The sequence below is a fragment of the Triturus cristatus genome, chromosome 2_2, assembly GCF_964204655.1.
Source record: "Triturus cristatus chromosome 2_2, aTriCri1.1, whole genome shotgun sequence".
Classification (NCBI taxonomy): Eukaryota; Metazoa; Chordata; class Amphibia; order Caudata; family Salamandridae; genus Triturus; species Triturus cristatus.
In genome coordinates, this window is record NC_140582.1 from 224,351,382 (window position 1) to 224,368,939 (window position 17,558).

A 17,558-nucleotide genomic window follows, 5' to 3' on the forward strand; every position below is an offset into this window, starting at 1 on the left:
TTATTCACATGCTATTTTTCAAGAATGTGGCATTGAATCTGTCTGCAAAAAATCATAGAAGCATTAACAGTGCCCCTAGGTGTATGCTTTTTGGGGCGGATATTCCTAGTCTAGAGGGCCTAGTTCCAGAAAAATCAAATATTGTCAAATAGAAAAGCTAATTTTACCTATCTGAAATTATCCAGCTCCGTCAACATCTCCCAGCGGTAGAGCGCACTATCACAACTGTTTAATCAGAGCAAAAGAGGATAGATGCCAGTGAATCAATGAATGATTATGAGACTTACACAATCATTTTTTATAATAAGTACCTGCACAGATCAGCTCCATAGAGGGTGATATCAGTGTGTTGTAATCTAAGGGTTGAGACATTTTGTTTGAATAATCAAAAATTAAATATTACTTGTTCTGACACCTCCATACATACTCTGCGTACTGTTCTACATATATTGATGCATCCAACTTGTTTTTATCACATCTCAATGTTATTATTATTTATTGAGCAAATGTGCCCTTCTTACCTGTTCTCGTTCTTTCTATCTCGTTGTCTCTGTTATTGTCTCTCTTTTTCCTCTCATCCACACAGACATCTCATTTGCACAACTCAATGGTACTAAGCTAAAATGTTGTGACTGTGACAAACGTCTATGAGTATCTAATGAAGGCATATTCAAATGAGGTCCAGAAAATCAGGATCCAGGCCACTGTGTAACTATGTGTCATATAAATTCGCTTTGTGTAAATTTATCTCATATGGATATCCTTAAAATCTAGCATGGATGCTGCCCTTCTGGGATTTCATTGGAATACCCCTGATGCAATGTATTATCTTAGACTCGTAAAAAAGACACAGTGTTGCTCACTCACAAGCACAACTCCGTACCCTTGCAATGCTGCATAATATCCATAATTTGTTAAGTTACTATCGCTTGATGTTTGTTATATGTTGTTTGTGCATTATACACCTAAAAATCAAATACAACCTTTAAACCCTGCTCCTCCCCACACCCCAAAAAAATTAATATAAGACAGTTCTAGTTCTAACCACTGTAACATTTAGAGTAATATGGTGAAATGTAGTGTTGTAAAAAAGTACATACTTTTTTGTTTTACTTGTTAGTAGTACCTCAAATCGCAGATTCAACTTTTCAACATACTTCTCTTTTTTGTTTACTATTTATTAGTACCTCAAATCGCAGATTCCCCGTTTCAACATCTGTTGATTTCTGAACTGAAAACGTTGCTACAAGTCTGTCCTGAAATCACCAATTTGGTCCTGTTGGGAGAACATTGGTGGAAGGAACTACATTTGAATTTAGCTTTAAAAGAAACGGTAGAGAAATTCACATCCGATCTCTGTAGCACAACTCACGAGCAACCAGTTCAACTGGAGGACTTCCATGTCATCCCAGTCACGGAGATGGAAAGTAAGTAAACCATTAAAAAGAATGCCATATTTGGACCCTTCTACTGGGGACATGTTTCATACTCTCACCCATAATCCTCATTCTCAGATGCCTGCCATGGATATATTTATCTAGGGAACACCTCCACCTCATCCACATACCTACATGACGCATCTAACAGTTGTCACATAGTGTTAGGAGTTTGAATAACGCCCCCATATAGTTCTGAATACAGATGATGTCTCTATCACAAGAGACTCATTTGCTCCCCTTAGACCAATCTAACCTCCGATCTAGCTCCTCCCCCTTCAGATCTTCTCTTGTGGGAGTAAAACAGCTGTTGTGGGTGTAGTTTAATCTTCTGAAACAATTACACAATCATAATCCAAAAGCTGGATTGTAGGAACCTGGCACAACAGCATCATATCCAACAGCTCTCCTTTTCTAACTTTCTACATTAGAATTCCGCCACCTCCTAATTACAATTGCAAAATCAAATTGACATCACAGTGCATGAGATGCCACCTATGATGTGCAAGCAATACTCACAAGCATTTCTAACATACCACGCATCCCCCTCCCTTACATAACTAGCGAAACTTAATAAAAACTTAACAATCCAATTATAGGTAAGAAGCTATACATTAGTGTACATCAAACAGAAGAACCTACTATTTAAATAATACAGAAAAACTAAATAAAAACACATCCACATATAAAAGAATAAACACCATCTGTGGTGTAGAGCGATATAATCTTAAAAAATGGCAAACATTACATACATAATCTTTGAGCCTGTATAGGTTGGTTAGGCATCTACCAAACCTTCCACACCTTCTACTCTTTTCCGTATTTAGGGCCAGATGTACGACCAGAAAAATTGTGCCTCGCAAATTGCGACTCATTTACGATTCGCAATTTGCGAGGTGCACTTTGCCATATACAACATTGTGTTTAACACTGTTTGCGATTCCCAATGGGGTCGCAAATTGCGAGGCTCATTAATAATAATGAGCCTCTCGCAATTTGCGAGCGTATTGCGAATTACAGGCTCTCCCAGGTATGGTGGTCTGCTGGGCTCAGCAGACCACCATCTCTGGGACTGCTTTTAAATAAAGCAATTTTTTTTAAAACGAATGCAGTCCGTTTTCCTTAAAGGAAAACGGGATGCATTAATTAAAAAAATGAAACGTTTTTGTTTCATTTTTTAAGGGCAGGTAGTGGTCCCTGGGATCACTTCCTGCCCTTAAAAAATATTTTTAGAGACAGTCACAAAGTGGAAGGGCTCCCCTGGGGACCCCTTTCAAATTGTGACAGCATTACCACCCTCTTGAAGAGGGTGGTAATTTGCGAGTGTTTTGCGACCGCAATTGCAGTCAGAAAACATTTGTACATTGATTTGCGGACCCAATTAAGAAGGGAACGCAATTCCTAAATAGCAAGTCGCCAATTAATTGCGACTCGCTATTTAGGAATTGTATATAGCCCTTTCACATTTTGCATGCGCAAACGAATCGCAAACCTGTTTGCGCATGGAAAATAGGGAAATACATCTGGCCCTCTGTTCCTTACTCATTCTATTATCCTGTTCACATTGCGGAGCACTAATCCTTGTCTCAGGCTGGAATGAGGAAGGAGGAGATTGTAGTAAATGGGAAGTTACATCCTTTCTTGTCTATACATTTCTAGGGTTATTACTTACATCATTGTTATTATTCCGCAAAAGCCAAATGTCTTAACATTTGTTTTTTCCTTAACGACACAATCGCTGCGTAAGGAAATATGGCTGAAAAGCCACACTTTAACATAACTTAGAAGAAGTGTGTTGCACAATCTCTTCTCTACCTGTAAAGGTTTTTAAAATGTACCTTCTTCTTTCTAGTCTAGATATCCTTACTTTCACATAATCATCCATCTTCACAACATACTGCTTGCATTTATGTTTATTATCATTACACTCCGTGTATGCATCCTGAGCACACATTTTTTCCTAACGTTTGAAGGTGAGCAGTTTACTCTCCTAGACTCAGCCATCCTGCCTAAGTTGTATTTAGTAACCACTGTTATTTCAAAAGGACTATGTCTTGTCATTACACAGGGTGTTATCCTGTACGCTCATACCATGCTCATAACTTCCTTGCTCCAATTCAAATTTGCAGAATTAGCACGATGTATGGTACCCTTTATTACACGGTTAAAACGCTCTACTACACCATTAAAAGCAGGATGGTATACAAATGTAAGTCTATGAATGATTCAATCCTCTTTACAAGTGACTTAAAGATTCAGACATAAATTGTGGTCCATTGTCAAAAATAATTATTTTAGGCAACCCCTCTCAGCAAACAATTTCAAGATCGCTTCCGAGCCTGCCTTTGAATCAATTTCAGCTTCTGGCCCCTTTGAGAAATAATCAGTTATAACAACACGAAATGTCTGTGAAAGGTTCCGTTTTGCAGATCCATGATGTTTACAATAATTGTTTCCCATGGCATGTTTGGAGCAGTAACTGGACATAAAAGGGGTTTCATGGTAGTCTAGGTTTTGTCTGCTTTATTACTCAACATGCAATTTCTAACCAATTTCATAATGGTCCTAGCCATACCTGGCCACTAGTATGAGTGTTTCACTCGAGATTTAGTTGTAGCAATTCCTAGTTGTCCCTCATGACAAATTGTTAGTAGTTTCTCTCTAAGGCTTAAGGGGCACCAATTTACCATTTCTCAAAATGTTCCCATCTAAGACGGAAATGTATTGCCTTAACTCCAAAGAGATTTGCAATTCATTCATTTTTCCCAGCGATCCTTTCAAGACCCATTTTGACATTTGTCTGAAAATGGGATCCTTCTGCGCACTCATTCAATCGTCTTGTAAAATGCAATTTTCATCTTTAAAAATATCTGCAACTCAACATTCCACAAATTCGCTCTTGGTAGCATACTTCAGTGGTAATTGAAAAGGACTTAGGAAATCTGCGATCCTGTTTTTAACCCCATGCACACATTGAACATTATAATTGAATCCTAATAATCTTATTGACATCCATGCCAAAATGGGAATGCATTATACAATCCCCCATGATCAGAACGTTAGAAAGGGGCCTGTGAACACCTTGTAGGGTTACACGAGTACCCAAGATGTACTGTTTAAAATGTTCCAGATCCATTATGCATACAAGTGCCTCTCTCTTGATGACTGAATACTTCTTTATGGGTAAGAGTGAACGGGATGCAAAAGCAACAACATTTTCTTTCTCCTCAGAGTCAATTTGTTTCAGTGACGCCCCCAATCCTTTCCAACTCAAACTAACTCAGACAGTACTTCTAAAGGTTGTGTTAAAACCTTGCACAGGTGGTACATTTCAAACATCATCTTTCGATTCCTGGAATACTCTCTGACATTCATCAGACCATTCAAATTTGTTTTTCAGTTTTAGGAGTTGCCGAATTGGATACGTTTTACTAGAGTAGTTATTAACTAATTTGGACTCAAACTCAGCACAGCCCTAAAATGCCCTCACCTCACCCTTGTTCTTAGGAGAGGGTGCATTCTTCATGAATTCTACTAATTCTGCCTTTGGTTTTATGCTATCTCCACTAACTTCATGGCCTAGATATGTAACCTTTTCTTTACCAATTTTACATTTACTACACTAAGCCGAATGGGCATTTTCATTTAAGACGTCTAATACTTGTAGATAAGTTTTATCATGTTCCTAATTAATTTTGACTGTGACTAAAATGTTGTCTCAGAAGAATATCACTTTCTTCTTTCCCTTAAACAGTTCATGCATTAATCTTTGGAACATCGCCCTAGCTGAAGCAAGTCAAAAAGGTACTCTAATAAATTTGTAGCAACCAAATACAGTGATAAACACTGTTAGCCTTTTACTCTCTGGGTGTAAAGGAACCTAGTGCGAGGCTGCAATAAGGTCATTGATACTGAACCACTTTACATCCATGGTCATGGATAACATCTCATTAATTTTCCGCAGGTGAATTTGAACTTCTAAAATGTTCTTGTTTAAATTTCTTAAGTCCAACTATAACCACAACTTGCCATTAGACTTCCTTGCCACTAACAAATGAGCCAACCAATCAGAGAACAAAGCGAGTTCTCTTATTTCTACCTTCCTTTCTAAAAACAATCCTAAGAGGCATTTTCGTCTTTCTATTCACATGGAAAGAGGAAAAAACGGGAGAAATAAAATTATTTCTCCTTGTTATGCCTGTTCTGGAGAGGCGTAAGGTTATGTCACTGCCCGAGGTTTACATGATTAAGTAAATTTGGGGCAGCGTCCAAATTCATGGGTGTTGCGTGGGAACACCCACCACAATGTCCATGAAACGCCTTACTGGTGCAGAGTAAGGCAACCCAGCGACTTCTGCTGCTTTGTCTTACTCCATTTCTATTAGGCCATGCAAAGGGGCTTTGCATGGTCTCATAGATATGGTTGAGAGGTTTGTGCCGCCGGAGTTTCAGAAAACTGATGCTCTGGCGGCGCAAGCCTCTCATAAATAAGCCTTCAAGTGTAAACATTTGGGTCTGTGACTGAACACCTGAGTACAGTTATTTATTTATTTATAAGGTTTTGTATAGCGCTAACATGACCCTAGTGGGTATCAGAGCGCTTTACATGACGAGAATAAGATTAACAATTGGTCTGGTAAACAGGCAAACATCTGCGTGAGAGCCGAATATATCTTAAAGTAAAAATAAGATAACAGGGATTGGACTGGATTAAAGCCAGTACTAGGAAGGACAATCTACATAATAGTTTGGTATCTATACCTTTTCAATGTCACGGATATATTGACTTAGGGTAAGAACTTAGTCAGTAGATAAGATTTGGCTTCTTTTTTGAAGGCGCAGGTAGAGAAAATTAGGCGAAGGTCTGGTGGTAAAGAGTTCCATATCTTGGGTGCAATAGCCGAGAATGCTCTAGCCCCAGTTTTCTTTTTGTGGATTCGTTGGGGTTTCAGAAGCAAGGTGAGCGCACTTTGTGAGGATCTGCTGCCCCCTGATTTTTCTAGCTTTTGGGCCAGGTAACTGGGGGTGTTGACGTGTGATGCTTTGTGCATCATGCAAGCAATTTTCAGTTGGATTCTTGCTTTGTATGGTAGCCAGTTTAAGGGTTTTAGGGCTGGTGAGATGCACGTGTTTCTTTTAGGTCTGAGGACACCGAGGACAAGTCTTGCTGCTGCGTTGAGGGAGGCCATTTTGTATCTAGGTAAGCCACTTAGTGTGGCACAACCATAGTCCAGTCTGGGTAATACTAGGGCTTGGCCCGCTTGTTTTAGATCTTCGTGTGGTAGGTAGGGTTTAAGTTTCCGCAGAATGATCAGTTGGTAGTTTGCTCCTTTGGTGGCTGCACTAATGTGATCCTGCATATTTAGGTGTTTGTCTAATGTAATACCTAAGGTTCTGGCGGAGTCTATGATGTGGGCAAACATTTGAGGGCTATAAGATGTTCCAACCACAGATCAATCTTGGGGTTGTTATTCGGCGAAGAGATGAGAAGAAATTCAGTTTTAGCAGCGTTGAGTTTGAGATGGTTAACCGTGAGCTAGAGGTGCGTATTTTGTAGGATGGAATTGAGGGATATAATGTCCTCTGGAGAGACGATTTTGAGCTATAACTGCGTGTCATCTGCATACAGATGGTAGTAGATGTTAGAAGAGTTTAGGAGGTTTGCTAGTGGTTCCAGGAATAGGTTAAAGAGAATGGGGGAGAGAGAAGATCCTTGAGGAACGCCAAGAGTGATCGCGTGGGACTTAGAGAGAGATTGATTCATTTTGACTCTTAAGGATCTGTTTTGGAGGAATGACGAGAACCATTGTAATACGACCCCTGATAAGCCCATCCTTTGTTCTAGTAGTTTCAGTAGGTTATCGTGTTTGACGGTGTCAAAGGCAGCTGATAGATCGAGCAATATTAGAAGGTATGATTCATTATGATCCAGCATTTTTAGTGTGTCATCCACAATATGAGTAAGGGCAGATTCTTTGCTCTGATCTTGACGAAAGCCTGATTGGTGTTGATCAAAGAGTTGAAAGTTTTCTATGTGATTGCAGAGTCGGTTCTGTACACATTTTTCTAAGAGCTTTGCCAGCGTGGGGATGTTGGAGATGAGCCAGAAGTTGTTAGGATCAGAGCAGTCTGCCATAGGTTTTTTTAAGATGGGTGTTACTTGACCTACTTTTAGGCAGTCAGGGATAGTGCCTTGACGTAGTGAGGTGTTTTCAATCTTGGACCATAGTGGGAGAATACAGGTTTTGATCTCTTTGAATATGCTGGGAGGTAGAGGGTCCGGAAGTTGTTAGATGAGTTTAAAGAAGAAACAATGTTGTACATTTCCTGTCCGCTGATTGGGGAGAAAGTGTTCCAAGTGGCATTGTTTTTGGAGGGGGGTCAGGGTGGTTCCTTCCCTTCCGTAAATTGGAAGGTGTCCGAGAAGCTGACTAGGTTAGCAGGTAGTAGTTCCTTCGCTAGTTGAAGTTCTTTCTCTATCTTTGTTGTTTTTTCCTTGAAGAAGGTGGCCAGTTCTTCGCAATTTGGAAGGGTGCTGGATCCGGAGTCTAATGGGTTTGATGTATGGCGTGATTGCTGCTTGACTATTTCGAATAGTTTTTGGGCCTATTTCTGGCTTGGTCTAGCTGTGTTCTGATAAAATTAGCTTTCACTTGTCTTATTCTTCTATTGAATGTGTTCCTCATGGATCTTAAGCGTTTTAGCGATTCCATGGATGGGGAGTATCTCCAAGCTCTTTCTGCTGTTCTTAGATTGCGTCTTTCTGTGTTCCATTTCTCATTGAACCATGGCTTTGAGTTTTTATTGGAAATATTTTTCTGTTGAAGGGGCGCGATGGAGTTCATGACTTCCTGATAAATGAAGTATTGTAGAAGTCTGTGAGGTCATTGATATCCTCCATGTTGGTCTGTGGGATCAAGGTGTTATTGCATAGAGTGGTTAGTTCATTGTGGTTTATATTACGAAGATTCCTTTTCCAATGTTTTATTTTCTTCAGTTGGCCATTCTTTGGGATCGCCTTTAAGTTGATGAGGAAGGTGATGCGATAATGGTCTGTCCAGTCACATGGGGTAATAGACTCTAAGGAGATAGTGTCAGACTTAGAGATGATAAGGTCCAAAGTCTCACCCTTGTTGTGTGTTGGTCTGTCGCAAATTTCGGACAACTCATGGTTTAATAGGAATGATTTTAGGCTATTCACTGAGGGGTCGTTCAGGTCATTCCAGTGCAGATTAAAATCACCCAGGAAGATCTGGGGTCCTTGAAGATTATCATTTATTGTGACGATTTCCATGATTTGTTTGATGAACAAAGAGTTATCGCCTGGAAGGTGATAGAAGGCATGTCAATTACAAATGGATTTGTTGTTGCAAGAGATATTGATTCTAAGATATTCACATGTTGTTACAGCTATTGTTTCCAATTGGCGTAATGAAAGAGTATTATTGTGGTAGATGCATGCTATTCCACCACCCGTTTTCTCGGGTCTGTCTAGTCGAATGATCTTGTACCAGGTGGGACTAGTATGTCTATGATGGGGTGAGATGAGTTGTTTAACCACGTTTCCGTGAGGATAACTATATCAAACTTATGTGAGAGAATTAGGTCATAGATATCTGCTGCATGTTTATTTGCTGATCTACAGTTGAGGAGCATGCACTTTAGCTGTTTAATATTATGATGAGAGGCCATTTGTGATAAAGTGACGCGCTTAAGGTTGTTCTTGTTTATTCTTCTGTGATTGTGATTCGTTTCTCTGAATGGGTCCGCTTGGATGGTTTGGTTTGGATTTGATTTCGATCAGCCCTGCTCGTATTCTTTTCGAACTGGTAAGAAAGGAGGAGTTCATGGATCTCATTGTTCGATAGATCTTGATGTGATCTCTTTGGTGGAGAAGCATCGTTGGGGGAAGGTGGAGTCCCGATCCCAGGTTGAGGGGCATGGAGTGGGGGGATGCTTGAATGGGTGTCAGTTCTGGTTATTCTGGAGCTATTTGATCTGCGAGAGGGCCAAAGAATGGCTGTGATGGATGTAAGTCTCTGCAGATCCTCTTTAGTGTGTTCTAGGCAACGATCAATCTCATTGAATCGCATTACCCAGTACTCAGGTTTAAGGGTAGCGGTGGGTTGCGTAGAGAGGTCCGATAGTGGTGTGTTGTAATAAAGGGTGCCCAGTTGAGAGAGGGAGTCATTGTTAGCCGGACATTTTTGTTGTGTATATGTGTGAGGATGATTGGTCCAGATGGGAGGAAGTGCAGTACCGGAGGTTGTGAAAAGGTTAGGGGATCTAGTTGATCTAAGGTTTATTTGGTGAGGGGCTGTGGGTTTGTGGACATTATTGTTCCCTGTCTGGGGGATCAGTTATTGTTTGTAACCAAATGAATGGCCTCCTCCTTGACGTAAGAAGTCGTCTTTCATGCATAAATATGAGGCAATAACATAAAATGCACGTAAATTAATCTGAGTCAGATGCGTAAAGTTTGCATACCTCTGGATTATTGTCAAAGCATTTGCAGCCGCATCTGAATTTAGCTGAAGAAAGAGCATGAAAATGCATACAAATGATCATCTGTCTGAAGATTCCGGCAATAGACATAAGCAAGTAACTTTGAACTCCTTAATAAGATTATGAGAGTTCTGGTATCTTGGATGTGTCACAATCCTACGTAAAACGTCATTTCAACTGGATTCTGCTTTAATCCTCAAAGCCATGTAACCTCATCGTCTTTAAAAGATACAAATTTATTGTATTACATTATATTACCTATTGTTGAATGCACTTTTGAATTCAAGAGCTATTTGTGGTGAACAGATTTATTTCAATCAAGTACTTTAGTTAGATAAGCACGGCAAAGCCCAGAAGTCTGGCCTTGGCTAGACTGCAGTTTGTTTGGTTTATTTTTTTGCAAGCATATGCATTAGACATTAAAAGTATAAAACTATTTTAAAAAAAAAAACTGCTGCTCTAAAGGTGGTGTGCACGTTTGCACAAAAACAAGAAGCAAAAAATGACACATTATAAAAATAATTAAAGGACAAGAAATAACAGCAAAAACGAAAAGACAGAATGGCTTACCAGCATAATTTAAAAATACTTTATTTATCCAGACTTTCGATAATGTAACATATACAGCACACGGCTGTGTTACAATAAAGAACTTACAGCTGTGCCAACCCACCTAAGTGTCCAAACATAGCGACTATGAGTCCGGGTGAGTTCATGCCGGTGTGTTAACAGGAAGATCAAATTGTCTTTAGGAGAGGGTCTCTTGAGGCTCAACCACTGTCCATCTCTGCAGGAGGTCACCCATTATCGCGATACCCCATATCCTGGGTATAGGTGGGCCCCCAGACCACCTCAACCTCACTCACCTAGTTCCATGCCCTTCCATAGCAGTACCTCCTTCAGCTCTCTTTACGGTTTGCTATTTGAGGCTGCCCTCACCTCTCCACTCACCAGGGGCTGTGTCCCCCCCCTCTGGCGATGCCACATTCAATGCCCCACTCTGTGCCACCCCTTGCTCCTCGGTTATGTCCTGTATCATGCGCTCCCACTCTTTACTATCGTACTCCAAGTGCTCATCCATTATTACTTCTTTCATGTGTCTCAACTCCATCCAAGACCCCTCCATAAGGTCCCTGGACCATGCCAAAATCGTTGCCCAGCAGGAAAGAGTCACCTGATGGAAACTCTGCCTTTTGCCAGCAAGAGACCTAGTTGGGCAAACCTGTAATGTGCCTTTCCTTCTTTGGGGAATGGTATAAGTCCCAGAGTAACAGTGTTTAATTTTAGCCTCAAGCTGGGTGGCATGTTTCAGGTGATCAAGGACCTCCTGTCAATATTGGGTATGATTGGCGCAGCCCCATAGCATATGTGTGAAGTCTGCTCTGCCCTCTTTGCAGTGTGGACACTCATCTGTGCAGGTAGAGTAAATTCGACTGAGTTGCATGGGGGCCAGGTACGTGCGGTGAAGAATATAAAAGTGAGCCCGTTTGAACCTCGTGTTACAAGACAATTCGTTCTCCAGGGCGCAGGACCTGTTCCACTCAACATCTGTAAGGGGGACCAACAGTTCTGCCTCCCAACCCTCCCTGGCACGATTTGTGGCCTACGGACGGTCTTCCCTTTGGGCTCGATATATGGGAGACACCAGTCGTCTGGAGGAGCCAAGCTCTAACAGTACGCCCAGCGTATTAGATTTACTCTGCATAGTTGGTCAATCCGGCCACAATCCCTCTTGCAACCCTGGTCAGTGCTGCAAACTGCAAGAAATGACTCGGCCCCACCCCAAACGTTTTTTGTGCCTCTTGAAATGTAAGGAAACCGTCTGCCGGGTACATGCCCCCCAGCAGCTCGTGTTCCCCCCTCTCTCCATCTAAGCATAGAGACCTTGCAGTTAGGGTCTGTGAACTGAGGCAACTACGACAGCTGGAGATTTCTGAAAAGCAGCAGTGTGCAAAACACCCTCCTGACAGCACTCCCCAGGCCTGGATGACCTGTTGTACTGCAAATGGGCAGGGTCTGCTTTTTTCTGGTCCTGCTAGTAATATAGATGGCATGCGTGCCACCTCTGGGGTTCCGGCCAATAGGCGCTTCTCCCAATTATTCTCATCTGAGCTCCATCTGGTCCCATGTTGTAACAGTGAGGCCAGATAATACAGCTCAAGATCAGGGAGACTGAGTTCCCCCTGCATTGGGGTCAATGTTGAGGACCAGGAGGCTCACCCTGCTGCGCTTGTCCCCCCAGACCAACGCCACCAATAAATTGTCAAGTGCCTTGAAAGTGCTCCTCGGGATCAATCACTGTGAATTCTGCAATGCGTACAAGTATCTTGGAATGAATACCATTTTAGCTAAGGAGATGCTGTCAGCCACAGACAGCTGCAGCATTTGCCAGAACGTCACCAAGGCTCGAAGCCCAGTAAGCACCCTGCCCGTGTTAGGGATTAATGTCTGTCTTCCTCATGTGCAATTTGAATCCCCAGGTATCTGAACGACTCTAGATCCCAGTGCAGCCTGACCTGCGGTAATGCCTCTGAGGGTCACCCCTCCCCCGCTGCTAGTGGAACCACAATCATTTCCCCCAATTCACTTGGAGAACAGAATCCCCAGCTAAACCCTCTAGCTCCTTCATAAGTAGTGGCACCGAAACCTCAGGTTGCTGTAAGTACACCAGGGCATCAGGTTGGCTAAGTACACCAGGCCATCATCTGCATACAAAGAGATCAGGTGGCTTCTCGCTCCCAACTGTATGGCCCAGCCTCCCAGCTCTGCCCATATGCAGATTGTGAGTGGCTCCATCTCCAGGATGAATAGCAGTGGGGAAAGCGAGCAGCCCTGCCTTGTGCCGCATTCTATAGGCCAAGCCTCTGAGATATAGTCGCCTGACCTTACCCTTGCCAAAGGGTCCATATACAAAAAAGAGACCCATTTCAGACACCCCTATCCAAATGCCATTTGGCGCAAAACCGCCTGGAGGAAGTCCCAACCGAAGGTGACGAAAGCTCTTTCTATATCCAGGGCCATTTGCGCCCTTTCCAGGGGCGACCCCCACACCAATTGCATGATGTAAGTCAGCCTGCGTAGGTACATGAGGGTGCTACGCTGCGGGATAAACCAGCACTGATCTTCATGGATCAAACTGGGGTTCGCTGCTCACAAGTGGTTGGCCAGGGCATTCGCTAGCAACTTGGCATCTGTGTTAATCATGGACGACGGGCGGTAGGAGCCCATGACTTCTGGGTTGTGCTCCGACTTGGGCAGCTTGATGATGAGGGCTACCCGTATAGATTTGGGCAGGGTCCCCAGCTGGCTGGCATCCCGGAACATCTCCAAAAGCCGCTCCAATGGTAGGTCCAGGCAGACCTGGCAGAACTCTGGAGGCCCGCCATCAAGTCCCAGTGACTTACATCTGGGCATACCCTTAACAGCCTCCAGCAGTTCCTCCTTAGTGAGGTCCCCATCTAAGACTGCATCCTGTTCCACAGTTAGAGTCGCACACTAGCCAGGAAATTCTCCCCACCATTTCTACTCGATCATCCGGCCGTTTATAGAGCGATGACAGATGATATCGCATTTATTGCTGCCTGTGTATGCACCATGCCACCCAAATGGCCTCTAAATGCCAATTATTACAGTTGGGGGGCATTCACGCCACAAAAGCCAGGCCAAGTACCTGCTGGCTTGTCCCCCTCTCAATACAGGCACTGCCTGTATTCTTTCCTAGTGAATTTATCCAGGTTGTCGCAGATTTCCTCTATGGTACGCCTCGGCGCCTGCATTTCCGTTTCAGCAGAGGAATTGCCCGAGTTGTTGCATTGCAGGTTAGCTAGTTACTGCTCTTGTTCCCTTAGTTCCTCCGTAGCATGCGTTTGACTACATATGTCTTTGTTAGACATTCCCCATGTAGGACAACTTTGAGTGCATCCCAGTTGAGTGCTCTTTTGCAGGCTGTCTCCCAATTGTCAGTGAAGTAAAGTAACCACTGGTTACCTCTTTATGGTCTGATCTAAAAGCCAGATCTCTCAGAGAGTTCAGCTGGGGTCGCCAGGTAGACACAGCAGGTCGGAGACAAGCCCAGGTGTATTCGAGCAGTGCTGGTGCATGGTCTGATAGAAATCTACCCAAGTGTTCTACCTTCTGTATGCCATTGCCCACTTTTTGGGAAACCAGTATCCTATCCAGTCTGCTATACATTTGATGTACTGCGTAATAATAGGTGAGCTCACATTTTGTAGGGTGGAGAGTACGACAGATGTCTATGCAGTCTACCTGCCCCATGACTTCGATCAATTCTTCTGCCACGTCAGGTTTGGCCAGTGTTCTTGGGGGACTACGGTCAAGCTGTCCGACCAAGATGCAGTTTAATTTGCCTGCCCAAATCAAAGGAATTCCTAGCTTTGGAGTCAAGAGGTTGCGGAGCATTAAGAAATGCTCTCTGCCATCCTGGTGAGAGCCATAGACATTCAACAATCAGACTTCCCTGCCATCTAGGAGTCTGTAGAGTAAGATATGTCGCCCCTCCACATCTGCCTGCGACTCTAAGCACACCCATAGCTACCCATATGGATATACCCCTAGTGTATGTTGAGTAAGTGTAGGAGTAAAGTTGACTCTGCCACTCCTTCTTAAGCTTAGCAGCTTCCTCATGTACCATGTGGGTCTCCTGCAACATTGCTATGCTTGCCCCATAACGTTGCAGGTAGATGTGTACACTGTATCGCTTGGTGTAGTAAAGCAGGCCCCTGATGTTCCAGGAGTTGAGTTTCACCCCGCCTACCATGTGTCTGGGTATCTCAGTCCCCTCAACCTCCTCCCACTAGTGTCCGGGTTCCCCTGTGTCCCCCTCATTACAACAACCCACATGCTCTTCCATGCAGTCTTCCTATTCAGTCGCAATGCTTTGGGCCTACAACTGCTTAGAACGTAACTTAGTCTCCCCCTCCTTCCACTCTCGTCCCCTGGGTAAACACCTAAATATAACCAAAACTAATGCCTATCCAACCCTTCACTCAGGCATTCTGGTTTATGGCATAACCCTCAGCCACTTGGGTAGTCTACAAAGATCTAAAGAAAAGTGTAAAAGCAGGAGGAGCCTGACCCTCCCCTCCACCCTTTGCGTTCCCTCATGAGGTTGTACTCAGCTGGAGAGGGACTGACCACCACAGCAATCCCTCTGTCGTCCTCTGAACGGAGTCAGGGAAAATTAAGTGTCTCCCAATACCTTGCTCAATTGCCCCAAACATCTTCCGCACATCTTACCAGATGATGGTTTTCAACATCCCTGCCAGCAATGTTCCAGGATACAGTCTAATGCGGAAGTGCACTCCCATCCCCCCTGGCCCAAAAACTTTCTCCCCCCCATCTACCTTGGATCAAGGGTGCTGTCTGACTGCACCTCGAAGCTCTGCGTGTCTCTGCTGTTTTTCATTCCCCATCGCCATTTCTCGGCCAAACCATTGGGTCTTTTTCTTGGCCTCATTCCTCATGTGTCTGCTTTAAGGATCTGGCTAGGCATGGGGGCCTCCAGTCGGTCCAGTCAGTCCCAGGCCTCCTCCAGGAATGCAAAGAAGTGAGCGCAACCCCCTTTCAAAATCTGCAACTTGGCCAGAAATAGGAGTGATTTCGCCGGATTCTTATCATAAGATCTCCCTAAGAATCCTGGGCCAATTGAACCTTTTTACCTGCTGAAAAGTGTAAAGGGGAGAAAAACAATATTCAAATCTAAACAGTGAGGACCAATGAACTTAGACTCGGAAAAGATCACTGACTCCGTCTTCAGGTTTAGGGGTTTATTACAAAGCCAAAAATAACTGAACGTACAAGCACCTCATAACGAGGTTAAAGAAATACATGGGCACTTATACAAAGTTCATCCTACGCACCAGTCTGATCCGGTGAAGCAAAAAGAGAATAAACAACTCCAAAAAATATTAAACTAGCAATGACTGCTCCAACATCTAAATTAGTCTTCATTAGTAGCTGCAAAAGAAATCCATTAATCTGTCCCTACACTATCACTAAAGTGGCATCCCTACTTAGCATCTCCCAGGCAAGATCAAGAAAAGGTGTCAGCTCGTGAAGACTTCCTAAGAAGTGCACTCACGTAAGGTTCAGTAGCCAAAGCTACAGAGTTTGTTTTAAGTCTTCCTCCTCAATATCGATCCTTTCCTTCTACCCTCTAACTCCTCTCTGCCCACTCTCCTCTCTCATCCCTCGGGGCACTGTCCCTAATACAAAATGCACAATAGGTAGGACACGCCTCTGAAACACCTCCTCTGGCCAGGCATCTCTCATAGGTAATTTTCTACCAAACTTGTACTTCGTCCAGCAACGGTTGGTATGTCCTTGGGTCTCAGGCTACTTCAGCGAGAAAGAGCATCAGCTCCCAATTATCGACATTCCAAGATATACTGTTGTGACTCTCCTCCATACCTAACTCCTAAAACACAGGGCGTCAGTCTAACTAACGAAGACGGTGTCCTTGCACCTGCAACTGAAGCATGAGAACAGAATATCCTTTCACATACATGAATTTCGCTAACTACCTTCAAATGAGAGCTTTACCAGGGAAATATATTTCAGGCCTACATAATTCAGCTAACATAAGAAATGAATAGGCCTTTCATAGCAAAATGTGAACATTCATTAGGCCTTTGCACATCAAGAATTACACACATTAATAAACTTTACATCTGCAAGCATTATACTCCATCACATTAAAAGCACAATTAATCATTTCTACATGTGCAGACTTTAATATGGTGCACATTTAAACCTAATGCATTACATTACACATGAGCTACTTCATTAAGCATTTGCATTGAACATCGAGGATTACAGAATTCCATCTAAATGACATTCTACTTACTTCGAATAGCATGAATAAATTTCTATCATTACATTTCATTATTACCGCATTTCTAATAATCACCTTTTTAGTACAACATAAGAATATATGCGGGTGCGGACTATCCATGGTTATGATGCACCCCTACAAATTTCAGAATATCATAACGCTCTATCAGTTTCCCCCTTTGACGACTAGTGTCATCACCAAAAATCACAATTCCCTGTAGAAAGAACCGACCTAAACAGAGCTCGTAGCCATCCTTCCCTTTCGGAACTTCTCTAGATTCTTGATATTCTCATAGTGACTGTCCTGCAATCTAGCCATCCTTATCTCTTGCTCCCTAAGGGACCTTTTGACTTCATTCGCCTGGTACCACTGATAAGCTCTAGCAAATCCCCACAAGTAAATTACACAGACCACGATTATAATGATGGGCTTCAGAAATTAACCAAGAATACCCTTTACCCTTTCCTAAATTCGCAAACCAATTTCCCACTCTGCCAAAACCTTTACTAACTTTTTCCCAAACACCCTCTTCAGTCAGGTCCTTGATCTCATGATGGATCACAGTGATGTTACTTATATATTTCTCCAGATCTTTACTGTTATCTGGTATATAAGTACAGCACTCTTGAACCTTCAACATTTTACAGACTCCACCCTCTTTTGTCAATAACACATCTAAAGCAAGACAGTTCTGCATCACCATCATCCTTATCGACAACATCTCTCCATCTACAAGAATCAACGACTTAGCTGTATTCGTCGAC

At 42.9% G+C, this 17,558-nt stretch overlaps 1 protein-coding gene across 1 annotated transcript in view; it reads left to right on the plus strand.

The window, feature by feature from the left end:
- The window catches only part of SHOC1 (shortage in chiasmata 1), a 1,571,389-nt gene that overhangs the window by 573,035 nt on the left and 980,796 nt on the right, over positions 1 to 17,558 (plus strand). Inside the window, exon 12 of the mRNA XM_085643056.1 lies at positions 1,185 to 1,427. Coding sequence (XP_085499182.1) covers positions 1,185 to 1,427 — 243 coding nt within the window. The remainder of the gene's footprint in view (positions 1 to 1,184; positions 1,428 to 17,558) is intronic.